A 27,816-nucleotide genomic window follows, 5' to 3' on the forward strand; every position below is an offset into this window, starting at 1 on the left:
TAAACTGCACTTCATCAGCTCAGCTGTTTTGAACAGAAAGCCAAGGGCTGTGGACGCTAGAAGGACACAAAAAGGTAGTTCAAAACCAGGTTTTAAGGCTTTTGCTGTTAATCAGGTTTTTCTAAACCAGTTTTGAGTCCGTTTTAGTCTTTTTCGAATTTTGTTAAAACGATAGAAGTCGTCCGCACTCGCGAACGGGAGACCGTCTTTCCAAAAGTTCGCTCGTTCAAGACGTTTTGGCCTTTGGGAGCAAGGAGATTTGCGCCAGGGGACTAGATTAGCACTAGCAGAAAAACAGCTGTTTATAAAAAGGAAAAAAACATTGAACAGGCACAGCTGAAACGACAGTTCACTTTAGGTTCTGCTAATGTTAATATGTTAGGTCTTTTCGGTCTAACTTCAAATTGCATTGTTTTCCTCACTTATGGAGCTGAAGTTCTTTCTCAAACACTTTGTTAGTAAGCTTATATGTTTTTAAGCTTATGTGTTATTCAAAATCGTTTCATTTGCAGGGCGACCGAAGGAAAACACCGTGAAGATGTCATTACAAGGAGACAGCTAGTGAAAAATTCGCCTGCATGGTCCTCCATAGGTAAACTCACGTTTTTTCACGCATGAGCATGTATTTTCCTCTGTTTTAGATACAATAATAAGCACTTAAAGATGAATTCCAGTCCGTACTGCGCAATCTCGGCTGCAATGTTTATGTGAGCCCACACGAAGGGAATGTTTACAAGCAAAACTAAAAATTCCGCGACAAACTTACCTTTTTCTTCATTATTAACGCCAGATATCCTTGCAGAACAAATAATAACGAGTAGAAGAACCTTGTCGCTATTTCAAACCGACGTTTCAGCTCATCGGAAATTCTAGAACGAAACAAACTGTAATGGCGGACTAAAAAACGTCATGTATGCTGTCACCAAAGTGTAACATTTCAACGAATTCAAAACAAAAACGTAAACAAACCCCGAGTCTGCGCAGTACGGACTGGAAATCAGCTTTAATGACTGGCCCCAAGGGAAACAGCGAGTTTTGTGTTTTGTGTCCCCAAAACCCTCAATTTTCGCAAGGCGAAGCTGAGGGGAACATTGAACATCGAGGGGAAACCAAACTGACTGTTTCCCGCATTAAACGCTCTGTGTTTTTCATTATTCACTACTAAATTTTTCTTCAGATTAAAACCACATTAATGTATTTATTGAAATTGTTTAAACTGTGTGATACAATATATTTTGAAATTGCATTGTGATATGTTCTTAAAAACATGTTACACGAGGCAATTTTCCTTGCAACGCAAAGATGTTGACTTAAAAACATTGCTATCTTCAGAAGCTGGGATCTCCTGCGAGCGAAGGACGCTTTTTGATTGGCTGATTTTAATAAAATTGCATTGCAAGTTGCGATTAGCATGTCATACGCAGCAACTTGTCTCATACCTTGCAAAAAGTAGGGAATTATTCTTCTTTTCTTGCAACTTGCAACGCAACATTTTGTTGCATTGCAGGTTGCAAAAATGAGATTTTTTTTAAAACTGGCAATGCAAGATTTGTCGGGTTGCAAGTTCCAAGAAAATTTGCCTCGTGTAACATGTCCTTTATTTGAGTCGAATGAAATTTTGAAATGCTGACTCGCAACACTTTGGTCACTTTGAATTTGGATTTTAACATTTTCCCTTAAAAGAAGGTCAAACTGCACTTCCCCAGAAAAACCAATTGCAATTGGTCAATTAATATAAAGACATATGACAAATATAAAAATAGCACAGATTCCTTACCCCACAATGTCAAAATCCCCACCAAATCAAAACACATAACCACCCTTTGCCTGCCCCCTCCTCCCACAGGTTTAACGTTGATAGGTACATAATTTAATAAAACTTCAACTCTAAATTTCCCTGTTTAACAATATCAACTAAGATATCCAGCTTCACTCAAACTGCTCAGCTGCTCAGTCATATGCCAGATATAAGTTACATTTACTTCATACATTGTACTGTTAACTTTTAAATGTGTATCTGTATTGACTTGAAAAGTTGTAGTGGTATTTCAGCATAACCTGTTGTTTCTTCTTCAAATACAAGATAGTAAAAGGCTTATCCACACTCACTGTAAACTTAGCATTTTCCCCCTGGGCACTTTGATTCATTTGGAAAAATAGACCTTGATTGATTCTTTTGTAGTGTCACTGTTCTGTTTTGTATATAAACTTGCATCTGTGATCCCAGTTTCTGTGCAAGACACAGCAAATGAAGATGGTGCTTTTCCTACAACTTCATAAAATATTTGAAAATCATTTGAGGCAAGTCTTGTGTGAAGACTATCATCTAAGGATCTCAGGCTTACATCTGTCCTTTCAGCTGTCTTTGCATACTCTTCAGCCAGATGGTAATCTCTTCTTTGATAACAGGGCCAAGTTGTATACGCCAAAGTTGAACTTGTGCAAAGACATTTTGCTCAGTTTTCTGCTTTTCAAAATAGAATTAAGCGTGTCTTTGACTTCTTGTTCAAATAAGATGAAATTCACCACGCCGCTTGGATTCAGCTTTTTTCATGAAGACTGCTGACATAACAATGACTGACATAAAATGAACCTTAGCAGCGCCCACTGGCCGGCATGCATTGATTCCTGGAGATCTTTTTAAAAGCATACTTTTTGGACGGTTTTGACAATTTTGGTCAGATATGAGCTAAATCTGCTCCAAGTTACTGGAAATGACATTTGTATCATTAGATTGATGTTATTGCTCTCTCTTTTCTTGTATCTTATCCGCAAAGTGCTGATCATGTGAAGTCTGCTTTTATATAAAACTTTACAAATTTATTCTGGCTGTACTAAACTTTTACTTGGAACTTTGTACCTAGGAACTAATGGTCTTGTAGTTTAACAAGATTTCTTAACGCACTGCACATCAACCACAGTGTATGTACACTTTGATGTTTGGCTCCTTGTCAAAGTGACAAAAAATTGTCCTAAATTTGACAAAATCTTGATTAAGTTAAAATGGTTTACACTTTTCAATGGTTAAAATGGTTTACACATTTTTCAAGTTGATTCAAAATTTTAAATTTCTTATTTAAAGTACCTAAATATTTAATTCATGTAAAACTCTTCATACATAGTTTATTACTGCTTGTGGGCAATTCCACATGAGATGTACTAAAATTTAGATTTTTGATAAGACTTTTCAGATGGAACTATTCCTTTTGCTGTTTTGCAGGCATGTTATAGCACACAGTAAAAACATTCTTCTTGGCTTTTGACAAAACGGTGCTCAGGGGGTCCCGAAAGTACACTTTTTTGGTCACAGAATGCACTGTCTGTGATACACATCTCTATCTTCTGAAAACATAAGGCAGAAAATTTCAACAACCTTGATCACTTGTTTTAAGACAAATATCTTAGTGATGTTAACATATAGCTGATAATTACTTGATCCAAAATATTTTCTTAAAATAGTAGCAAGGATATGAAGTTCTTTCAACGATATTATGTAACGTCCATGTCGTTAAAGGATTTTTTCCTTCTATAACTATTTTTTTGTTCAGCTATATATCCAGTACAAACACTTTGATGAAAACAAAACGAGTAGAATCAGTTAGCTTTATTTTCATTTTTTTAGCCCAAATGCTACCAGAAAGCACCCTGAAGCATAACACTTAATTTGTTCTCCTGAAGTGCTTACATACCCCTCCCAACAAAAAGGGAAACTTTTTACCCGACCCTTTCCCCTAACAAGGCGCTACATACACCAGGTTGGTTGACCCGTCTAATAAATTTTGTGACCCCTTGGTACAAAAACTTAACTGGAACACTGAGCTTGCTGTTCTGGAAATTGAAATGGTCTTCTGATATAATTAGGAACTGTAACTTGGCAAAAGAAGACATTTGAAAGTTGAATGGTGGTCCAAGCCTAGTGTTCTCTCTTGGAAGTTTTGAAGGCCAGGTGAAGGTTCTGACTGTGATTTTTAACGGTTGTGCAGGGAGCCTGCTGGGGCCTGAATAGAATGATAAAAATGATTTCCACACTTATAATGTAATTGTGCACGGTTTAGCAAGTAACTGTTCTTCAGCTGTTTACTGAGTCCCATATGTCAGCTGCTTTCTCAAAATCAAAATCTTCAACCTTTTGCAACTTAATATAAATCATTAAAAGATTGTGGTGATTTGTCCTTGCGTGTTGTTCTACCAATTCCCATTGTACATGTAGTTAAAACATGGAACATCAATCTTATTCTTATCTTAGTCAATGGGTTCTTTGGTTGTTTTAAAATCGTATCCCTCTCACCACAGAAAGTCCTTCAGCCCAGCAAAGGCAAAACTTGATTTGTTGTGTTTGGAAGTAATGGATGTTGAGATGTCTGTTGCCATTTTGGACGACTGAACTTCTTCTCCTGAACTGCTTTCACTTTTCTGCATGTTTTCCAGAGTAAAAGCGGAGTTTAGTTTCTTTGAGAAGCTTTTTGTTTCCGTTCCAAGCATCCTGTGTTGACTGAGTTCATCAATTTTGACATTTTTTCCACGATTGCACGATTGATTTAGTAGTCCATGTAAGACACCTTGAAGTGTCCTTGTGCCTGGGACAATTTTAACCCTCTCAGGGCCAAGTTTCCTAAAATTACCATTCCCTCAGGGCCAAATATTTTTAGATTTAGAATCAGTTTCATAACCAACATTACATTTTGTTTGATATCTCAAAGAATATTTAATGGATAATGTTCAAATTTTGAGGAAGCTTACATGAGACATTTTGCAACAAAATGATACCATATATGATGACGTCATTTGATCACGTGACTTGAAGCTTGCATTGAATCATGGGAATTAATAACAAAATTGTATAAGTTCTTAAAAGTTGCAAATATATGAATAAAAAATCAACTTTAGCAATTGCAACACTTGTCTTTTTATGAAATCACCTTGATCATCGAAATATTGGAATGCATATCTACTTGTTTCCACAGAAATAAGTTCAAATGCTGCCTCGGGCATAAACAAATGGAAGAAGTCCACAGGGGTAAAGTTAGTGGTATCAACTAAAATACCTTGCCTTTCGTTGTAATCCTGAAGCCATACACTTTCATACGGATCAAAGTCTTCGTAAACTTCCCATTCAATTTGTTCAGCTTGACGATCACGAGGATGTCTAACAGGAATAGGAGCGGCAGCATGCTCTGGTTCTGGTTCACTATCGGCACTATCGTGATCAGACAGCAAACTCGCTTCGAAATCACTGTTATTATCACTGCTACTGCTATAGTCAGCCAGAGAAACTTCAAAATCACTATCAGATGCATCGCCACCAAATTCTGAGCCACTGTCTTGAAAAACAGCCGCAGCAACTTCTTCTGTTCTGTATCTTCGACCAGTCGCCATTTTTAAATCACAGGTGATGTAAACAACTCGAAATGCTTCGAAAATCCTTGCAAAATACTCGATGTATTGTGTTTGCATTCAAAATGGCGGATTTATTACACAGCACGTGTTTTTTGAGCAGCATCGATAGAAGCAAACTTCTCATTGGATAAATAAGACAGCATATTTAATTGGTTAATTTCATTCTCTTACGTAAGGCCGTGTATGGGTAGGGCGACTTAAGTCGCCCGTGGCCGTGAAAGGGTTAAGATGTCTACCATACAACAAAACAGGTACATCACAGGTTGAACATATTCCTGGCAGGAGAAACGCTTTGATAACTGTATTTTTAACACAGTGACAGAAACACCAGGAAATGTTCCATCACCTTCACTGAGTGATTTCTTCTTTCCAGATCTCAAATTAATGTTATATATTTGGTTTTAAGCCAGGTGGCAATGATTTTTTAACAAATCAAGCCCGGTGGCTGGCCGCCTGGCCTTAAATACCTGGGGAGAACACTGAAGCCATCGCTTCAAGGCCAGTGGTACATGCTTGTCCCTTCTCTCTCTAAGAACATTAACTGAACATTGTTGTGAGTTGTGTCTAAAACCCTGCCAAAGTAGTATTTTTTCTGGTAAGCCGCGGTGTAGCACTTTCCTGCTTGAATTAATGTGGGAAGTGGATATACCTTCCCATGCAATTCTTTGTTTCTCTGCACTTGTTGCAGGCATCTAAATCTAGTAAAGAAACGTTTCATTTTTTAGCAGAAAACAGGCTCAAGTGATACCGAGCATGCTCATGTCTTAAGACTGCTGACAATGCAGGTTAATACACTATGTAAACAACCATGAATTGTTCCTTTGAAACTTCCCTTTCTGTCAGCAGATACATTTCATGCATTTTACATGTATAACAAATTTACAATTGTCAGCCTTATTTATTAGAACTGCAGCGTATTTGTCAATAGGCTTGCCGCTTTCCTGGCCTTATGAAAAGTATAAGAGCCTTTTACAGTTTGCATTCTTCCTAAGTTCACAAAATGTCTCAAACTGCTCCAGAACTTTTACTTTATCACATCCAGAGCTTCATCTTTGATCACCCTTAAGTAAGTAAGTAGGACTTTATTTAACGAGGGTGACACCTGACAGTAATCAAACTGACAAACTTGTGGCCCTCACAAAAATATAAAAAAGGTGGTGACCTGAATATAGTACAGTAGTCAGTTTAAAGTGGTTACACTTAAATCTTGTCCAGTTTTGCGATGAATTTTCTATAGAGAGCTGCAGAAGAACTGACTGGCGGGAACAACTGTTGGTCCATTATTTTGTTTTTACAACCTGGGTTTGGTTTATATCAACAGCTACAAACCAGTGAATTCACGAAAGAATTACTCCACAAACAGCTAAAATCCAACACTTGGCAATCCAATAATCCTTTAGACTTCAAGGGACCACAGACAGTGGTAAAACTTGACAGAATTTTTCACTTAACGATCATGTGTACAATACTCCCGATTTAAAGTGAGTATGTGGTGGGAGGCGCCGTGGCCTAATGGTTAGCGCGCTCGACTCCGAGTCGAACGGCCCGGGTTCGAGGCCTGGCCGGGGCGCTGCGTTGTGTTATTGGGCAAGACACTTTACTCTCACAGTGCCTCTCTCCTCCCAGGTGTATAAATGGGTACCGGCAAATTTACTGCTGGGGGGTAACCCTGCGATGGACTAGCATCCCATCCAGGGGGGAGTAGCAATACTCCTAGTTGCTTAATGCTACGGAAACCGGGATAAGCTCCAGCTGTATGAGCCTCATGGCTCGGAAACAGACTTTACCTTTACCAATGTCACTTGAGCCTGCACTCTAAGAAATCATCAGTACAAGTGCATATTGTCGCAGGAAGTGTAAAAAATACACACCAGTACTGTCATAGAGGCCAAAACCCAGCTGCAGTGAAGATGGCGGTTGAACTTCTCAATGAATGTTTGAAAATGACGATATCAGCAGAGCAGACATGGGGCTACCTAAGACATATAATCAACAGAGCCATCTTTCAGCTTTGAATAAAGAGCATTCTCAATTTACTTGTATGCATGTGTATCATAAATAATTATGTCTTCCTATCATTCCAAAAGGAAGCTTCTGAATGAATTTAAACATTGACATGAAGCTTCTCTGGGTGGAATGGCTTTTTACTGGCAGCCCTAAGGCATCTAATGAACAGAGTCATCTTTCAACTTTGAGAAGAGAGTTTGCTTATGTGCATTCCTTCTTGGTATCATTCCCAAAACTTCCTTCTCAACAAATTAAATTAAACATTGAAATAGTGGGTGGAATATTAAGACATGTTTAGCTGAGAGGGAGAGTCCCCTCTACTAATCGCTGACACCTAAGCAAAACCTAACTAAAAGGGAATGACATGGTACTTCAAATTTACTGCAAAGTGCACCAACAACGATGAATTAAAAATGCACCTTGACCTGATAGAGATTAAGAAAGAAAAAAAGAAAGAAAGAAAGACCCCTTCATTTATAACTATGAACTTCTGGATGGGGCTTGTGTCTTAGGTTCAGTGCTACGGAAGTGTTGTTTGAAACATTAACGTACGGTGCGGCTGATTTCCCTGATGTTGAGAGCTGAGCACTTTTTGCACAAGATGCAATAGAGCAAGTTGCCCGAGTTACAACTGTAATGTTCTGTGTTCTTAATAGAACAGATTGGGCCATTAACAGTTAGTGAGGGGCTAATTGACAGGTATGGCATCTTGGGTGGTTGCAGGAAACTGTGCTTGGCCACATGGGAGTGACAAGAGCCACCAGACAGTTCTATGTTGGACTTAAGTGTTTTTGCAGTAAAAGTTCATCTCCTTTAAACAGTGTCTTCTGCATCTGTCAGGGGACTAGCAGCTTGTGGGCAAAGATTTCTCGGTACAAGAAAAACTCCTGGGCCTTCTGGATATTGACAGTTGAACCATGGTCCTTCAGATATTGTTGTAGATTGTGATGAAACAATGTTAGACACATGCATTGGGACTGATCACCTTGCCTTTTTTTTAATAATTTAATTTTTATTAGGTGCAAAGTTCATATGAATATGCCCTAATGCACTATCAAAAAATTAATGCAAAATAGTTACTGTAAAATATACAAATGAATGTACAAATGAGTATCTTAATATAAGTCTTAAACTTGAAAAAATTAAAATAAATAGAAATGCCTTTAAATATATGAATGTAGAATCCATACATAGAACCAAAATAAAATAACGATGTGGTGAAATTCAAACTTATTTACATATTAACTACTATCTACATATCATCTAACATTACACTTCAATTATATGTAGCAAGAAAGAAGTTGCCCGTCAATATTAGAAATAAAAATAACTTTAACAAATCCCCTAATCGTTTGACAAAAACATAATTCAAGTCATCGGTCTTAATATATGTACAGCAGATATTTTTGGAGCATCAATTCCAAACAGACATACACAGACAGCATCTTATTGTTTTCTCTTATTTCTATCAATGTTAGTAACACAACGCCATCAGCATCAACCAGCGTGACTGTACTGTATCAGATGTATCTGGATAGTTTGGGGCTCTCAGATTCAGTAACTGTAGAAGTAAAAGAATTCGCCCCCATGTGACGTTGATGCATGTAGCTAGGGACTTGGCATTCACAATGAATCCTTTCTGCTACATTTGTTAGGGCTGTTCTAACCTCACCATTAGCAAAGTGAAACATTGGCTCATTCACATACTGCAGTAAGGAAAAATGGCATACTGTCTGGAACAGCAGTATCTGGTCTTGCAGACTTGATGAGGAGGTGGCTTAGATCTTTGATACTGTCCAGAATGTCAAGGAGAGATGCCACTCTTGGTCTTCCATGCCGGTGTTTGCCCTCTTCCTGCATTGTTACATGACAGTGCTAATTAATACAGACTAAGGAAGTTTTCAATGGCAATTAACTGTTGGATTGCAAATTGTGTTCTCTGTTAGAGTGCCTGATGTAATTTTTGCAAGACCTGTTGGTTTGTAAGAACTTCAATTTGATTGTTTTAGAACTTTAATCTGACTTCAGGTTTCAATACTTTCATCAACAAGAACAACAACAACTGGGTCATTATTTCACTTGACGGGCAATTTAATGACTCCACTCTGATCTGTCGAGGGTTAAGTCTGAATGGGAATTTGTCAACGGAACAATATATGTGACAGGAGTACAATTCGAACCTTGGCAACATTGGTGGAATGTGAACACCTCAACACTGAGTCACCCCTGCTTTCCTTCTTACAATGCATGTAATGAAAAACAAAGGCCTTTATTGGCTGGTTAAAAACATGCCAAAATCAAATTGCTTTGAGCAAGAACGCCTTATCCAAAAATTTCAAAATTGTCACTGAAAATTTACCTTTTTCAGTCAATGAAAATGTGGACAAACAAAGTCAAAACTCTAAAGTGTTTTTCAAGTTCAAACTGTTCTTAGAAATCTTGGCACAGTGAAAGACAAAAACATGAAGTTGGGTTTTGATTGCTCGTGTTGATGTTCATGCTGTGGTGCACTATGCAGGACTCCAGAAAACGGGCACTTCTTTCCTGAGCAAAAACTACACTGTTGTTTTGATGAACAGTAATACCTGTAGAAGAAGACTTGGGTGTGGTAGTCAGGCTTCTTGACAGGACTTTCCTGCAGTTGCAAAGCTGGGAAGGGGATGGCTGCATGTTGTATTAACAACGCTTTGCACAAACCTGTGACTGGAGATGGCCATGATGTGCCTGTTGGGTATTCCTGCATTAGACCACAAAGTCATGGCCGTCCCTCTTCAGAATTCTCTACGTAGGCATTGGGCATGCGCTGAACAAGTCTCTCTGTCTGACTGATAGTATACTTGAATAACATGGTTAATGTTACACTTGCAGTGATGTTCACATCGCTTACCATGTTTTAAAACGATTCTTTCCAGGTGCGGTAGTTTTCTGGTCCATTGTCAAACTTTTCAATCTTGTTAGCTACAATTTCTTGTCTAGCCATGAACTGAGTATACATGTAAGATTCCAGGTGGTTAAGAGGCTTAGGTGAATTGGTGCTTTCAGTTCGTATTGGAATAAGTCTGTAGCTTTAGGTTTAACTTCTAAGGAGTGGTGAGTTTCTCTTTGGAAGTCGATTTAATATGCTGTGTTGCTTAAGGATTTACCTCCTCAGCAGTAGTTTTTTCCTCCTTGAAATTTGCGTTAAGATGATTCTATCAAGTACTTTCTTCATCCAGATGTGTTTTTTCTTTTAACAAGAGGACCAACTTTGGTGTTGTCCATTTTTTCTTTCCACTTCTGCCTTCTTTAGGGCTACCAGGGTTTTGGCTCTGGCTTGCACTCATATGGTGGATGAAACGGACAAGATGCAAATGACATATGACCCAGAGCGAGCTGATTGTACTTCTTGTAAGATATTATTCTTTCGATCGATTTCTTTGTTGATTGCACTTTGAACGAGTTTGCACCAAATATTAATCATGTCTTCTATGGTTTGATGTTTACTTTGACATTCAGGAGTATTAGTGTGACTTTTAAAATCCATCCTGAAAAACGAACATTTCCAAATTCCAATTCGATCTGGATAAGAGGACGTGCATGAAAACCAGTGCTAGCTTGCGCTGATGTAGCATCCTCTCTAAATTTAGCCATTATTACTTACAGCCCTAAAAACTTCAAAACATCCAGCTGCCTTAAGATTTAAAAAATTATCTTCTAGAAACCTTTGCAGTTTATTATGAGAAGCGTGGGGAAACTACACATAACCTGCCAAATCCAGCTCTGCCCAAAGTTTCTCTACATGCTCTGTCAGGTGTATTAAGCTGCGTTCACATTAGGCCAAAACATGATTAGTCTCATCACGAATGAAACATGTTTCGTTGTGAAAAGTGTTCACATCAGGCAGTGCACTGAGCGAATGATGATTAAAACATGATTAGTCTGAGATCATGATTGAAACTACCTTACGAGGTAGTTTCAATCATGATCAGAATAAACAAGTTAAAAATGGTGGACATGCGGTGAGGAGGTAGGTGCCCAAAAGCTTCAAATTTGGGCTTTCTATGTGACCAAATGTTTATTTAAAATATGGGCTAATAAAGCGATGCAATATGAATTATCGGTGATGGATAGAAAGCAGAATATTTGGCAGAATATCGCCATGAAAGTTTACGACGGCGGCTACAAGCGCGCAGCATCGCACAAACAAACTTCACAAAATAAAAATCTTCTGTTACCAACTGAAAGCGCAAATTCTGACAATACTGTCTTCTTGCTAAACGCTTGAAAGCCCTGCTTCATCGAAGGGCTTGAAAAAATACAGAAAGACAAAGATTTAATGGAAACTTTATTGTAATTTCGAGCTATATTTTTTCGGTTAAATAAAGTGTAAAGATTTATGCAAGAACCGTGAAACAGCATAAATTACACACCAGGCATGAAACGTGTTTGAAACTGACACCTAATGTGAACAATGCAATAACAAGCATGTTTAGGTGAAACGTGTTTCGTTGAAACATGTTTATTCTAAACATGTTTCAGGTTAAATGTGAACGCAGCTTAAGACTCATCTTTTCTTCCCAAAAGACATATGTCAAGAGTCAAATTCCATGCTGGCTGGAATCGCACTGCATTTTTGCCTGCAACATTTTTCTACTTTGGGTTTCCAACAAGCGTTTTGCTGGACCTTTGTCTTAAAGTCTTGACATGCTTGGCCGTAAAACATTTCGAGAACAGTCCTGGAAAAGCCTTCCTACAACTGAAGTATGAAGTTTATTGTAGTTGTCTCCTTGAAGGAGCAATCCATTTCCTTCAACATAAGAGCCATTTCCTTCAAAGTACCACCCATTTCTTCTGAAGTACAATCCAATTTGCTTATGGTACGGCCTGTTTTTCTTGAGAACGTATGTTCAAATTGTCAGCAGTCACTTTTCTTTCTGTCTTACTACGATCCATGTCCAAATTTTGTCTGAAATCCCCTTCCAAAGGAATTTACTTTTACTGCGGTTTTCATTCTGGACTTTATATTCACCTGTTTCCTTGACCTGTTTAGGGATGTCATTAAAACCTTCTCATGTTCTTGCTGCTTTGCTTTGCATTTCTTGTCTTCAGTCCTGTTTTAAAGAAGCATGCTATGTTGGGATTTATCTGAGAGAAGCTGTAGTCATTGTGTTTGTTAATCACACTGTGGTCACTTTATTAATCCCCAATGGTTGTTTTAAGTGTTTCAAATTTGGGAAAGAGTGAATATGTTGTTATGCTTTATTGTTGTTGTGAAATCAAATTAAACTGAATCGACAAAAGAACCAAAAATAAATCTAAACCACAAAACACATGGATACACTTACAATTTATTAAAAATACATGAAATGTGTCAAATCGTTACAAAGTGAATTCGTAAGTTATATATTATAAAGATATATTCAAAAACCTACTTCTGCTTTAAATAATTAAGTATTTGCATTTGTTTTTCCAATCTTGCCTGTCTATCTCGTATTTTATTAATTTCTCGCGTGCCAGAATCTGCATGCAGAACGGCATAACAGATTCTCTGCCTTCTGAACTTTTCTAAAATTTTCTGAAAATTTTTTTAGGAAAATAATTATTGGAAGTGATTAAACCTCCTTGCACTTTGTGTTACGCTAACTAAATGATAATTACCGTTTCATTGTTCCAACTTGTTTCTCATTCACAGCTTTCCATTTTCTTACAGCTTTTGTTGATGACGACTTCTTTGGAGTGTCCTTTTGACTTGTCACTTCAAAGACTTCATTTGCAAATCGCTGCTAAATTACTTGTTTTTAAGACTGCTGCTTTGACCTGGGACCATTTTGTCCTTCAGAAAATAGCAAGTAAAATTTCCTATCTATAAACATGTATAGTACCTAATGTAGTGCTGTGGCTGACAAATGGTAACGAGATGAATAACATAATGAAAACAAACAAGAAACATATATACACATGTAGACAATAGTGTTGAATCTTATTTTCTCAATCTTGAATGTAATTCCTCCAGAAAGCAATGGCCAGCTCCTGTTTTTGTCTGGCATTGGATTCCTGTTCTGCGAGGTGGATAGTAGAAAGTAGGTCTATGCATTGCACATCAAGAGGCCTATAGTTTTCTTTGGTAAAGGCATCTCAAAACAGGTCTGGGTGTTCATTCATCGCATCCGTGACACCCAGGCTTTTTTTAACAGCTTTTTATCTTTTCCAGTAGGCCGACACTGCTGCAAGATGGGAAATCAATGACACACATACTTACATACATACATGATTTATTTCATAAAGCAGGTTGGAGATCAGAATTGGCAAAACGTTAAGTCCTGATGTGGACCTTCACTATCTAAAATGATAAATTAATGAGATACATAATCCTACCAATTATTGACAATAGATGAACAAAAAATGATAGCTAAAATAGATAAATTAATAACAATATACAGTAAAATTTTATATTTAAAGTCTAGAGATTTGTTAAAAATACAGCTGGACGCTTTAGTAAAACTGATGGTAAAAAGCATATTTTTACCGGCCTTGTTGATCTACCATGAGCTCAATACAGCTAAGAAAGCCTCTTGGAGTAGTCGTTAACAAAACCGAGAGATTTGCTGTCTAGTGTACCAGTTTGTGGCCTCACTGCTCAGGATAATGAGTCTGGTTAGCAGTGTCTTCTCAGAAAGGGTCACGTCCAAGTCAGTGGAATGACTGTATGTCTCCAATACTTGCTGTAAAAGCCATTTTAACCGCTTTGGTGCTTTGGCATCTAGAATCATTTCAACAGCTGTGTAATAGTGTCTAGTGGAGGATGAGATGCTTTCCACGTTTGTGTTAAGCTGAGACCCTTCAGGGCTTACTCTTCCTTGGGTTTGCTTTAGGACGTCATTAAAGGACTGAAATTTTATCTGCATCCGAGGCATTGGCTACCTAGATTCCAATGATGTTTCTACAGCAGTTAAGGAATCTTGAGAGTCTGAAGAAAAAAACCTCTTAGGTATCATCACTAAGCTGGGCTTCACTTTGAATTTGAGACAACGGCAGCAAGGTCTGTTCCGCTTGTTTTTTAACTGAAACAAGGCGATAACTTGCACTCTCCTAAGGTGGTCTTGAATCTTTCACAATTCAGTTGTTCCATTTCCTTTAATGATCTTAAGCGATGTTGAGGTGTAAAATGTAGCTTTCTGAGTTCACCCCTTGAACCATCTTTAATTGGCTTAAGATTAAGTATTGCTCTTACATGTGCTCTGTAATTGACCTGAGGTCTGTCAAAACATTTCTTCGGGCTGCCACAGCTTCTGATTGTGCTTCAGCTACTACTTCAGCTCTTTCAATAGCATCTCTAGCCTTTTTGGTGGTGAGGGAGTAAAGCAAATACTGCATCCGCAATTTGTCTTCTAGCTAATTTTCGAGTTGTGCATTGTGGCTTCAAATTGTTGTCAATGTGACTTCCATTTTGTTAGCTCTCTATCAAATGACAGAATGCTAACTGAAGGCAGTTTCATTGTTTTGGGCTCATTTTCTCCCAAAGGTGTCTTAAATTTGTACAACAACTTGTTTATTTCGTCGCAATGGTTGCTGTTTTATACTTTGATTTCCTTGCCTCACTTTTGTTTCCTTTTCATTTCTTTCTCTTTGATTTCATGAGTTTAGTTGCAACAGCATTCAATAATCAATAATCAATGTCTTGAGCTATTTGATCTTGTCAAAATAATTGGAAATGGCTTTATTTCAATTTTCACCATCTAAAACATTAAAGTTCAGGCTTCCGTGGATGATAGACATGGAAGTGTGGGAGATACCACGCCTTGCCTTTTGTTGTCTGCAGCTGGTCTACTGGAACTTGACTGGCATGGCCGTTATCGAGGATCTTTTGCATAAATGTTAGGTAGTCATCGTCTAGACCTTTGTCGTTAAGAAGTCTCCTTTTTAGAGATAAAAGCTTCTCAAGCAGTGTCCCTTGTTGTCTGGCAGAAGGATATTGTCGGTCTAAAGGGTAGCGGCGCCTCCCAGTTTCCTTCTGCATTCTTGTGTAGTCCTTTTGTCAGTATTTTGTTGAAGCGCCTGTCCTCCATCGACTCTGCTTGCTCTGTTCCTGGAATTCTGCGACTGTGATGGATTTCGTTGTAGTTGAGTTCCATCATCTCTCGTAATTGTTTGGGACTTGTTAGATCTTTCGAGGACATCGAATTCTTGGTCGTAAAGGGGGAGGCTTCAGAGATTTCTGGGCAGTCTAAAAGAGTTTCTCTTTCTACAGTAATTCGGTTGACTGAAACCGGGTTGGATGTTGGCTGATTATCTTTACAGACGCGCCCGATTACAGTCCAGCAGAATTTGTATTCTCTTGAGTAAGGGAATGGGACCTTGATGGGTGTGTAACCTATTTCCACGTCTTGGATGTAGAGGCCAGTTACTTTTCTTGTTCGTATACTGTTTGAACCAATGTTCGTGTTGACTTGTAGGTCGACCTCTGGGGCATCAACTTCCAGGTTGTTTAATAAGGCGTCAGAAATGAATACAGTATGTCTGTGGACTGGTCGTCCAATACTGCATAGGTGCTTATTTTCTTGGCTGGATTTGACTGATGCAATGCGTTGACCAGGACGATTCTGGCACACAATTACCGGTTTCCTCCCCCCACAGACTTGCGTGCAAGCTGTAGAGGTACTATTGGTTTGAGACTCTTGGTTTGCCATTGGTTTGGATGTTTGCTCGATATGTAGAGCTGTCAAGTGTCTCTTGTGGCAGATGTTGCAGACTGGGGGAGCTTGGTCACAATTTTCGGCGCTGTGCTTGTTTGCACTCATGTATTTGAAACACAGTTTGTTTTTCTTAAAAAAGTCCTTCCTTTCAGCGAAGGTTCGTTCTCGAAACTTGTTGCATTCGTTCAGCGTGTGCATTTTCGTCCCGTGAAAGAGACACAGTTTATTTGATGTCGGGGGACTTGCACGTTTTAATTTCTGGTCTGAGGACTCTGGCTTTGTTAGTTTAGAGTGTAAAGGCTCACTTTCGTCATGTGTTTTTGAAACCATTGTTGTTGAGGAAGGAGTTTTCTTACGAAGTGGCGGCTCGGGTGGTGGAAGTTTACCACGTGTAGTTTGAGGAGGGACCAGTGTCGAGTTCTGGTTAATCTGAGGTATGTTCATGTGTTCCACGTGGAAGGTTACCTCTGCCACGAATTCGGCGAAAGTTGGAAACGCATCGCTGCCCTTTTCTTGCTGTAGCGCTTGGACTTTCGTAGACCATTTAGTGAAAAACCAGTTTGGGAGTTTCTCGACTAGGGTTTGCAGCTTGGAAGGAAATTCAAAGATCTTAAGGCTGTGCGGGTGCGTCTTTGCAATTTCAACTTTCTGTAAGAAGTCACTGTATTCTCGTAGGGCTTGAGCATCGTTGATGGTGATTTTTTGGCCAATTAGTTAGCTTGTTTTCGAAATTGGCGGCTATGATCGCGGGACGACTGAAGGGTGATTTGAGTTTCTTTCTTGCCTCATTGTAGGTAACTTCTGGACTAGCAGCGACCATGTATTGCAACTGCTCAACTTTCTTAGCTTTTCCACCCAGGTGCTGGTACAGAAGGTACAGTTTCTGCTGGGAGCTGATTGGTGTAGAATCAATCAGAGCATCGAAAGCCGTTTCCCAGATATAGAATCTGGTGTCGGTTTCGTCGCCTGTAAAGACGTCTGGCTTGGCTTGTGGAAGTCTTTGTAGTTGCGTGACTTTCGCCAGGGCCTCTGCGATTTGAGTGGCGTTATCTGTACTTGGATAAACAGGGTTCAAATAGCGGGTAAAAGGACTTGGAGTTATCCCACGGTATTGGGTGGCTGAAGAACTATTAGGAGTGAAGGTCGTTGCGTCTCTGCTTAATTGATAGGTTCTCGGGTATGCGGGTTTTAAACTACTGATGGCGTACGTATGTTGATAGGTGACGCTTGTGTTCACGTTTCTGAACGGATATGTTTGGAGTAGAGTGCTTGTGCCTGTGAGTGATGTTGAAGTAATAGTCTGACTCGTGATGTTTTGCGTGGAGGCGTGACAAGTACTTGGAGTGCCCACATTAGAGACCTTACGATATGGAGACGAGAACGCCGACGTCAACTTTGATCAGGGGAAATCCCGCACTACGCACGCGCACTACTGTAAACCTCGTTTTGGTGACGTTCTGCCTCCTCGGCCCGAATTTCAAAATTAAACGTTTGACGTCCTGCAGGAACGCGAAGGGTCTGAAGTCTTTTTGCGAGCAAAATGTCACGGTAAATTCATTTCTTGTCCAAGTTTTGACCTTACATGATTATTTTAAGCTAGAATATCATTTTTACCAGGTTTGTATTTGCTTAAATTTAACAGGCAGTCAATGAAGTGGACGTTTGACCATAATGTTATGTTCGTTCGCGAAATACTACACGCGGAGCCATGGCTTTGCAAGTATGGTTCAACAGAGAGAGGAGAAGCGTGGTCAAAGATTGCCAACAGTTTGAATGCCATGAAAGAACCAAGCTTTAAAGTCAATCAGAGATCAGTTAGAGATCGGTACACACACATGGAAAGACACCACAAGTCTAAAGTTGCACAAGAGGAGAGAGCAAGTGGAATCACTCCAGAAGAAACTGAAGTTGATCGAGCGATGGCAGAAATAATCCAGCTTTTTGAAGAATATGACCGGGAAAACGAGAAATTGTCTGAGGAAAAGAAGAAGAAAGCCGAAGAAGATGTGGCTAAAGCGGAAGAAATGAGAAGGGAATCACTGGAGACTTTCAAGGAGACGAAAAAGAGGAAGGAGAGTGAACAGAGTGAAATCACGCCTAAAAAGAGACGAGCAAGTGGCTCGGACACAATGAGCTACTTGAAAGAGATGGGTGAAGCGGAAGGTAAAAGGCGAGAAGAAGAGATGGATATGAGGCGACAGGAAATGGAGAAACAGAGTGAGTTACAAAGAGAAGAAATGAAGTTGAGGAAGCAAGAGATGGAAGACAAACGAAATCAAAATGAAGCCATGCAGCAGTCTATGATGATGCAGCAACAACAGCTACAGTTGTTGATTCAACAACAGCAACAGCAGCAGCATGTTATGATGGCATTTCTGGAAAAAGCTTTTAATGCCAAGAAGTAATGCTTCGTGAGTTTATTGTACATGTTCAAAGTTATAAAACGTGTTTGTTTGTTGGCCACAATACTTTATGTTTCACATTTGGCCCCAGTAGTTTATGAAATTTTAAACATTGGCTATAATACTGTAGTGTGATGTTTTTTAACGGCCACCTCAGATTCATATGTTTACAAGAAAATTGTTCCTTCTATACTGGCCACAATAGTTAATGTTTATATTGGCCACATCAATCATCTTATTTATATTAATGTTCCCATTAAATGTTAGAGAATGAACATTAAACTGTGTTTTTCTGCTGAGGGGTATGGAATTAGAAGGGTGGGTGTGAAGTGAAAGTTCAGTTTTTCAGATGAAAAGTCTTAATTGTAAACTGGAAACTGTTAACTCTTATTCTGTTAAAAATTGAAAGTTGTCTGTTCTCTGGAATTTTTTACAAAAGCCAAAAGTGCCTCATTTCTGTATACAAAACCAAAGACCAAATCTCCTGGCTCTGTCTTCTCTATCAATCCTTCATTCAGGAGTCAAATGATGTTTCAAAGGATGCTGTTTCTCCCAAGGCTATAATGCCTGTATGTTCTGCTAGCAAGTTTTGTCATATTGAGGCAACAAATGAATTACAGAGAAAAGCTGTTAGAACTATTCACATTCAGTGATCCCAGATAGGGATGAAGCATCCCTGGACAACAAAGGGGAATCAGAAGGGAAAATATGATGAAAGCAAAAGCTTATTCATGAAACAACTAAAAATGAATTTTTATTATCCAAAGTTAACCATATTAATTCAAAGTCAAGCATTGTTTAAATTATAATGTCCAACAGCCTGTCTGAACTACAAGCAACTGGTACCTGTTTGTTTACTATGCTCATAAAGACTTACCAAAAAAAGCATTAATTCTCAAAACAGTGCAAAATAAGAACTTATTATTAATAAATTTACCTGCTCTTTAGTTTATTATAATATAATTAATACTTTTCCGAGACATAGCATTAAAACTTGTGAGGAGCACCCCACACCTTAATTCATTGCTATCCCTACTAACCTGAAAACTAGCATCACGTGTGAGTAATCTCTGCCCAAATTTAGCTTCCCTTCTAATTTGATATTTTTTTAAGCAAATTGTTCTCATGCAAGTGGAACAAAAAGGACTGGGCCATGTAGCAGCTTTCATAAAGTCCTAGTGAATGTCTTGCTACCCTACCATTAATTGTTAAAAAAATTCTAATGTTACGTAAACTTCGTCTTTGAAATTAAGAGGACAAATTGTTGATGCTAGGGGATAAAACAATTTTTTTTTTTGGGGGGGGGAGGGGCACTAGGTGGTAGGGCTATAACCAAAAAACATCCTGCACAATAAAAGCAGGGAAAATATTCATGCACAGCAAGGGAAAAGCAATCTAAGCTTAAAAACCTTGAGTTTTTGAGCTCAGAAAATTTGGCTTACTCCGCCCACCCTCCAAACCCCTAAAAATAATTGATATACATAATAAAATGGTGAATTCCTTATGATCGTTTTAAGGTCTTTATGTAACGTTCTTCATATCACTGAAAGTACTGGACCAGATATCTATGAACTGTGCGAAATTTTGAACTTTCCTAAAAGAATTGTCACTGAAAGTACTCCTGGACAGTTGGAGGGGAAATCTCGAAAAACTGTGAAGTAGTGGAACCATACAAACATGCCCGGGCATTGTGCATTAGAGCACATGCAATATACATTTTGCCAACGGCACTTAAACATACCTTTGAATCTTTCTTAAAGTCCAAGAATTTAAAATAGTTTACGACATCGCCAAAAATCCATTCTACTGAAACTCTCACTTCACTCATTGACTTGTTCCAAGCCTTTTGAAGGTCTGTTAACCGAGCGCCGCGAAATGGACCCTGAAGTTGTGGTCGGAGGGGGTACGCTGGGTCACCATAAACACATAAGATGTCTCCGCGAGGGCTGAATGAAAGACGTTGAAGCTGATTCAAAACTCGTGATTGTGCCAACATTGAGCTGTCGTGCCTTTTTCCTTCCACGGGACCATGAAGATTAGCAATAAGGCCGTTTGGTGTCGCGATAGATTGAAATTTAATTGAATGCACCTTCTTATGACCGTTGTACAGTACACGTTGGTTTCTGCCTGGGCGAGAGACAGGTCTTACAGTTCCGTCAATAAAACCCCAACAGTTTTGGAGAGCTGCTCCCTTCTCGTTGATTACTTCAGTGAAAGTTTGCAAATGTGGACGACTTAACCATGGCTGATCCAAATCAGTTAGCAAATGTCTCCAACTAGTGTAAATGGAATGTATCACTGCGTTTGAAATCATGCAAAGTTGTGGCTCGGGTCTTGCGAATCTTGGTATCAAATCTACATACCTGCACGGATAAGCAAACCGCTTTAGAAAAATGCAAAAGGCCTCTGTTCTATCCACGTTGACGCCGTTGTAGCAAACAATTCTGTCAGGCAGGTTCAAAATTTCGCACAGTTCGTAGATATCGTTTCTGTAAAACCTGAACTCGGTCTTGCACTCATCATCCGTCATCTGGTCCAGACCGAATGGTTCGTATCTCCAGTACGGAATATCGGGATTTTTGGGAGTATTAATGTCATATAACAACATACATTGCTTAACATCAATTAAATTCACAGCATAGGCTATCAGAATGGTGTCTCTAACTTTTGGCATTTTTTGGCAACAGCTCAACAAACCTGGAAAGTATAAAGACACAAAGACTCACAAAGGCCGGCGAAGTTTCACGACCTTTTAATTTCGTAATGTAAACTTTTGGCGGGAACGCCGACGGCTACCGACAGTCTCGACCCAGTCCCTTTACGTCGACGTCGACGTCCCCGTTGTCGTATCGTAAGGTCCCTAATATCCAGAGCAGCGGGAGGCTGGATAATTTTCGTGATCATGAGGGTTCACTGGATTGTTTATTTCAGTATATAGGTTAGCCTGGTGTCCTGCGCCCAAATCGAGATTGGATTGATTTCCTGCAACTGTTGTTTGAAGAAGGTTGGCTATGTTAGCTTCTTGTTGTTGATTTGCAGTTGATTGACGATTTACCGGATGAATTATGCCAGTGGGGGAGTATATGGCTGGGAAAATTGGATCTTGTGTGTAAACAACGGATGTGTTTATTATCGGCGGTAATAGGTTTGATGCCGTAGGCGTAAAATGAGCTGGATTGACATCTTTGTGGTTCATAAACCGATCAAACATCTGTTTGGGCGTTTCATTTGGCAATTCTAGTTTGAAGTGTTTGAGCGGAAGTTCTTCAGATTTCAGCGCCTCCTCGTAAACAGCTTCTTCTGCTAAGGTTTCGCTTAGTTCTTGTTGAAGTTTGAGTTTATTCAAAATCTTTTGCTGTTCTTCGATTTCGTCGCTGAATTTTATTTTTTGTTCGAGCGCAGCACGTCTTGCTGTCACGTCAATCAAAGTTTCTTTTGAAGAACGCCGGGATGAACCGGACGCAGATGTCATTTTTGACTTGTTAGACCTGCGTGACTTGCGTGACGCGCCAGATCGAACGGATACGGTTTCATCTTTCTCTTTATTAAATGTAAACACTGTGTTTGGCGAGGCGTTTTGAACTCCTTTCATTGAATCGGTCATATTTTTGAGAGTAATTCGTTTGCCAGTTCTGCAGTGTTCTTTACTAATTCCAACCAACTAAGCAGTTCATGTTTGGTTTTTTCGGCGAGCGCAATTAAATCTTTGACCTTTCTGTCTATTTGATCTGGTTCTTTTGTACTGGCCAGGAATGTGTGGAACGCGGTGACGTTGGTGTGAAAATTCTTGAGTAAAAATTCTTTTACCGCGGAACGGAACTCAAAACCCTTTTCGGTCATAGTCCAAAAACATGTTTCCGATTCTTCCCCCTTTTTTGGAATTTCTGTGTCTTTTGCTTCGTTTTCGGCGATATCGGTAGTGTGCAGTTCCCAGGTTTCGCTAAAACCAGTATCGAGAGTTTCTTCTTGCAGAGCGTCAGTTTTTGCGCTTTGCTCCTTGGATCTCCTCTGGAAGTCTGTCATTCAAATGCTGAATCACAAGATCAATGAAGGGATGGGAAAAATTACTTTAAAGTGTGTTTCTATGTTATCGCCAACATTCACATTCGCTCGGTTAACTTGTCTGTTAATAGTTCCTGGCTAAGCGGGCGAAATACTGATCTTTGCAGCCACCGCAGCTGCACTTGAATATAACTATCAAACTCGCATCCTTACTCAGTCATGCTCAGACCCAGTCCTTCTGTTTAGAAGTGTATATACTATGCAATAAAATCACACTTGAAAAAATTAACAATTTAATTTGAAAAAAATGTTCCTTTTCTTCCTTCCTTTTGTTTAGGTCTTTATGAATCTGGTGGTCCTTCAAACACAACATTTATATTGAGATTTAAACGATTTATTAATTTTTATGTTATTAAGTTAATTTCCTCTAATTTACAATAACATTTTCTTTTCATGTTGTGCAAATCAATTAGCTTGAAGCAGGTCTTACAAGGCAAGACAATTTCTTAAGTAAAGTTTTTTCCTCGCTTACGTTTTGCACTACTTCTTTGACCCTGCAGTAATCATTTCATGCTAGCTTCCTGGCCAATACACTCATAAGCTTTTTGAGTTTCAAATAAGTTAAGTTCTTTTGCTGCACAGAAAACGTTTACTTAATGATGTAAACAATATCATCTCTGTTTAAAATACGATCAAAGACGACCTTTACAATTGCTTCATTGCTTCATAGCATCATTGAGCACATTTTGTAATTTTGCTGACCCTTAACTTCAGCATCCACTACCAATGTAAACTGATGCAGATAAATGTTGCCAATTGTGTTGTTTCTATTGCTTTGTCATGCATTAATTTATATCTCTGGAATATCTCTTTGATGAAGGCCAGAATGAGCCTGGCAATTTAGTTGCATGAGAACATTTGGTCGATGTCTTCATGGGTGTGTCCAACCATAAGAAAGCACAGCTTTATTGGAGCTTGGGATGGTAGATTGTCTAGTAGTTTTATTCTTTCCTTATATATATACCAGGACAGGGTCATTGCCCACGTTTTTTAATCAAGGTGACGTTTACCATCAGCAGCCACTACCAATTTGAACTGGTTCCAACGAATGTGACTAGAGAGATTGTGTACTGATACTCTCTATCCATTGCTCTATGTCATGTATAAATGTTAAGGATAAAGCTCTGCGAAATCATTGTGATAAGTTTCACAAGAGGCCAAAAACATTTTGCTTGGACAGCCTTTGAAATGCATGAAACTGTGCCTTGATTATGAGTACTGGCTTAACTTTTTTTGATGCATCCACACGAGTGGATAACTGTTCTGGTAAATTTATTGACCTTTATGTTGAAGCTTTTTCGTTTCTTAGATCCAGAAGTGACAGAAAATGAGCTTACTTTTTATCTAGCAGGCTTTTTTGCTCCTCTCTTTTATTCTCGTTTTCCAGGTCAAAAAAGATGCCAGGGTCAAGAAAAAACCTGAGGGAGAAGTTCGGGAATTGGTCAGCCATATTGGCTTGATGGCATCATAATTCCTCCCTACATCTGTACTCTGATAAAGTGCAATATTTCAGCAAATCAGACCATGCGTTATATTATAAAATAAGATAAATTGGCCTTGAAAATTATATTTAACAGAATTTTGTCTCATGTTTTCTGTTTGTGTTAAAGAAATGACGTTCAGTGACTTCAATAGTCAGCCTGTGTGTGGCAGACTGTAAAGCATGGTGCAGCACAAAGACCTGGCCTTTCCAGACAGTCACTGCATTGATATTGGGACCCCTTCCTCCTGTTGCTGCATGTACAATCTATAAGGACATGCTCCTTCTGGGAATTGTGTTTTACAGGGCGGAAGGAATAACTTTTGGGGAGTGGTATCCTGACAAGCCATCAGTTGCGTTCAGCTGCAGTTCGGGCAGCAAGATCTGCACCACCTGAAGCAAGTACTGCTGAAATTGCCTCCATCTTGAAAGTGAGAAAGCGCTTCCTGTTGTCAGTTTTTTGTTCAAAAGAAACGCATTAAGAACTACTTTTAATAAAGTGAAAAGCACTCCACTTCTTGCTCTTTCAAACCGAGATGTAGTTGGTAAGCATCTCATCATTTCGATCAACACCTCCTATATAGTGGTTGTAATCATAAACAATTTGTAGCTTCTCAACTTCATTGTCTTGCTGATCCCACTTGCCAGTGTTGACCATGTTTGGAATGGTAGTATGTGTATTGTATGGCAAAAGGATTGCTCTCTTCTTTCAAGTGGAGATCTGTGAACTCTCTTGGGAGCTTGATTCTATTCTTTCAGGTGGTTCCACATGCAGCTGTATTGTTTTAATAAAGGTAATTGAATGACTCCTGGCTAATGTACTCTTTTTTCAGCAAGGTTTCCATCAGCCTTGATATGATAGCCCCAATTTTGCGAGGCCTTTGTTCTGGCTGAGGGTCATTGCCATTTCAGTCGGGTTCTTGACCAGGTTAACAAATGAATGTCATATATACCTGACCAGTGTTTCTTTTCATTTGATTTGTTGCTATAATATTTTTCTTGCATACTTATCCACTATTTGGTTTGCCATGAATTTTGGCCATTTATTTTACTTTTATTGGTGGCTTTTTTCTTTCCACAAATTAACCTGGTATCCCTGTTCGGCATGTGGAAATGTCTCATCTTTTGTGATTTTCTTACCAGACTTTTTTTTGGTCTCACTGCTTTCTGTGGAACTCTCAGTGACTGCAACATTGTTTTGCAATTTATATTCTGCATCAAAGCTTGGGTACCTTCGACTTGTGGTTGACTTTGCTTAACATATTTGTGCTATGGCTGTGGCTCTTTGTAGAAGAATTGAGATTCATAATAGTTTACGTTATAATGTTGTTTGGGAAAGAAGGATGCTGACTTTCTCTTCATGGATCCATATCGGAATGACAGTAAACGGGGTAACATGCATAATAGAGGTATTTCAAACCTTGATTCTTACATTCAACTGAGAACCGTTAAATGCTAATGGAAATTTTTTTTTTATTTGAGTTCATACCAAGGAGCGTGTTTCAGCTATACAAAACAAAATGGAATAACAAATGTTGTTCTTGAACTCTTTTTTAATTATTGCTTAACAGGTCGAGAGAACAATTTCCAAACAACAGTCCAATCTGGCAAGAAAACCAGAATATGATTATAAAGTAACAGCAGTGGAAAAGTACAGAAAATACCCCAATAACATACAATAAGTGGTACAATAAAAAAAAAAAAAAAAACGAAAAGTGCAGTTCGCCTGCTCTGTCCGAGGCTTCAATACTTATAATCCTTCAAAGAGTCTTACCCACCTTTCAGCCAAAAATGCCGCTAACTCCCTGCAGACAGGTACAAGGCAGCAAGAATGGCACCATACCTGGATAATAGCCTTGTAAGTTTTCAATTCCCTAAAAATGTGTACCGTGTGACTCTTCTCTTTCACAGGACACTGTTTAATCTTTAAGCTCGTCTCTTTTCTCTGGTGTTCAGCAAGGGGACTTAAACACAGAGCGAGCCTATAAATAGCCACCCTCTAGCATTTAATTGGCTGCTTTTTCTTCAGCAATGGCGGCTGATGACGGCCAAAGTAACCGTCGCACAACAGAAGCGGGCACCAGGAGAGATAGCGTTGTTTTATAAAACAACTTTTTCACTTATGTAGAATGAAAGATGGTAAATGATTAATATACAGTGCCAAACATACATATTCACCTTTTGTAAATTCTGAACGGAAATGATGAATTCGTTTCGCTCGTTTCGACAACACTCAATTTTGCGAACATTCAAATGTTGCCGCTAACTGAAACACCAAAACCCAAGCCGGCGATCAATGAGCCATCTGTTTTCACTTATTTGAGCATACCGAGAGTTGACAGAACCAAAACGAGTCTCGTAGCCGCCTCAGATAATCATTTTTTGGCGCGATATTCAAATTTGTGTTGTGACTACTTTTGTTTGTGTTGCGACTTGCGAGCAAAATGAAACCATGCTCAGCGCTTCCTCTTCAAACTGTTCTGTTCAGAACAAGAAAATTCGCAATAAGAAGTACTACGAAGACAACAAGGAAAACCTTAAAAATAGTAAAGTCAGATTCCAATTAAATTTGGAAGTAAAAAAGGAAAAAGGTGACTGGCAAAATGCCATAAAAACAAAAATTGCTTTCGTAAAAGACCAGCTACACTTGAGCACCAAAAACACAAGAGCAGCCAATGCTCACCTTATGGAAGCTCTTCTCGATAACTGGTTAAAGAACAATCACATTCCATCGAAGAAAAACACCTCAGATGAATTTGTAGACCAGCTACATCCTTCTAAAGCCGTTCCGTTGCCACTGGAAGAAAAAATGGATGTTGAGCTGCCAGAGTTGCCACCTAGTTAGATGTTTAACTAGTGGTATATTACTTTTTAATGTCAAGCTTTGTGATTAAGAGGGTTCTCAATAAGGCTAATAAGCAATTTATTTACGATGATAGCACATGTCCTTTATACGGAATATCTGGTGGATTGGGCCACCTCTTTCGGACATCTGACACAACACAGTTGGGAAGAACCTCCCGTACATCGTTAATGAAAATTCCCAGTTCATGCTTTTTATTCAGATAGAGGGGATTTTCCCATAACCCAGCCCTTTTAAGCATTCGATAGAACTCTTTATAATCCTTGTACCTTTTTGAAATATTTTGTTAGGACGAGGAGGTCCAAGGGCAGAAAGAAAAGCAGCCTTGTCTTGACTTGTTATGCAGGGCAGCTGCAGACAAAAACTACAACAGACTCCTTCCGGTTCTCTTAGTGTTCCCAAGCTGTAAGTGTAATGTGAACTCTCGGTTTTCTAACAAACCAAACGAGAAAAGGAGGACTTCAAGTAGAATATGATTTATTGGGCTTCTCAAAAAATTATAAGCTTATCTGAATATGACCTTTGTAAATATCTGGATAAAATTTGAACTAAATTATTTTGACAATAATTAATTAACATATTTGTGGGCAGTAACAGTAAGTTCATAAACTACAACAACAGAAATAATGCGTAATGTGCAGTACCTCATTTACGTATGTTTACGACACCATGATGGAAGGAGGGAGGAAATGAGGGAAGGAATTGCCATAAATGCTATACTTGTTCATATTTGCACAAGCGCATTTATGAGTAAAAAACAACTTTCCTTATGCTTCAGAGAACATTTCATTTTTTAAAAAGCCATTCTTTTTGTAAACCGCAAGGCTTCCATGATGCACACATAGTTATCAAATACAGACTGATCCTGTTCCTCTCCTGACAGCATTTTTGTCTTTTGATGTTCATCAACATTGACAATTTGCAAATTCTTGT

General features: G+C 38.9%; 2 protein-coding genes, 1 long non-coding RNA gene and 1 pseudogene across 3 annotated transcripts in view; 2 read left to right on the forward strand and 2 right to left on the reverse strand.

The window, feature by feature from the left end:
- On the forward strand, positions 1-27,289 carry LOC144652376 (uncharacterized). Its single transcript, XR_013570520.1, has 3 exons — positions 1-74; positions 513-592; positions 27,174-27,289. It is a non-coding gene; the product is annotated as an uncharacterized LOC144652376 (long non-coding RNA).
- On the reverse strand, positions 15,785-21,738 carry LOC144652259 (uncharacterized; annotated as a pseudogene).
- Positions 17,996-27,816, forward strand: part of LOC144652173 (uncharacterized) — a 279,392-nt gene continuing 269,571 nt past the window's right edge. The window contains exon 1 of the mRNA XM_078512187.1: positions 17,996-18,550. Within this exon, the coding sequence (XP_078368313.1) occupies positions 17,996-18,481 (486 nt within the window). The 3' untranslated portion in view covers positions 18,482-18,550. The remainder of the gene's footprint in view (positions 18,551-27,816) is intronic.
- Positions 20,044-21,229, reverse strand: LOC144652176 (uncharacterized). Its single transcript, XM_078512191.1, has 2 exons — positions 20,286-21,229; positions 20,044-20,208 (listed from the first exon to the last, which is right to left on the reverse strand). Exons 1-2 carry the CDS (start codon positions 21,150-21,152, stop codon positions 20,044-20,046), a joined length of 1,032 nt encoding a protein of 343 aa, XP_078368317.1. The 5' UTR covers positions 21,153-21,229.

Source organism: Oculina patagonica, chromosome 4 (assembly GCF_052425735.1).
Source record: "Oculina patagonica isolate OP01 chromosome 4, crgOcupat, whole genome shotgun sequence".
Taxonomy (NCBI): Eukaryota; Metazoa; Cnidaria; class Anthozoa; order Scleractinia; family Oculinidae; genus Oculina; species Oculina patagonica.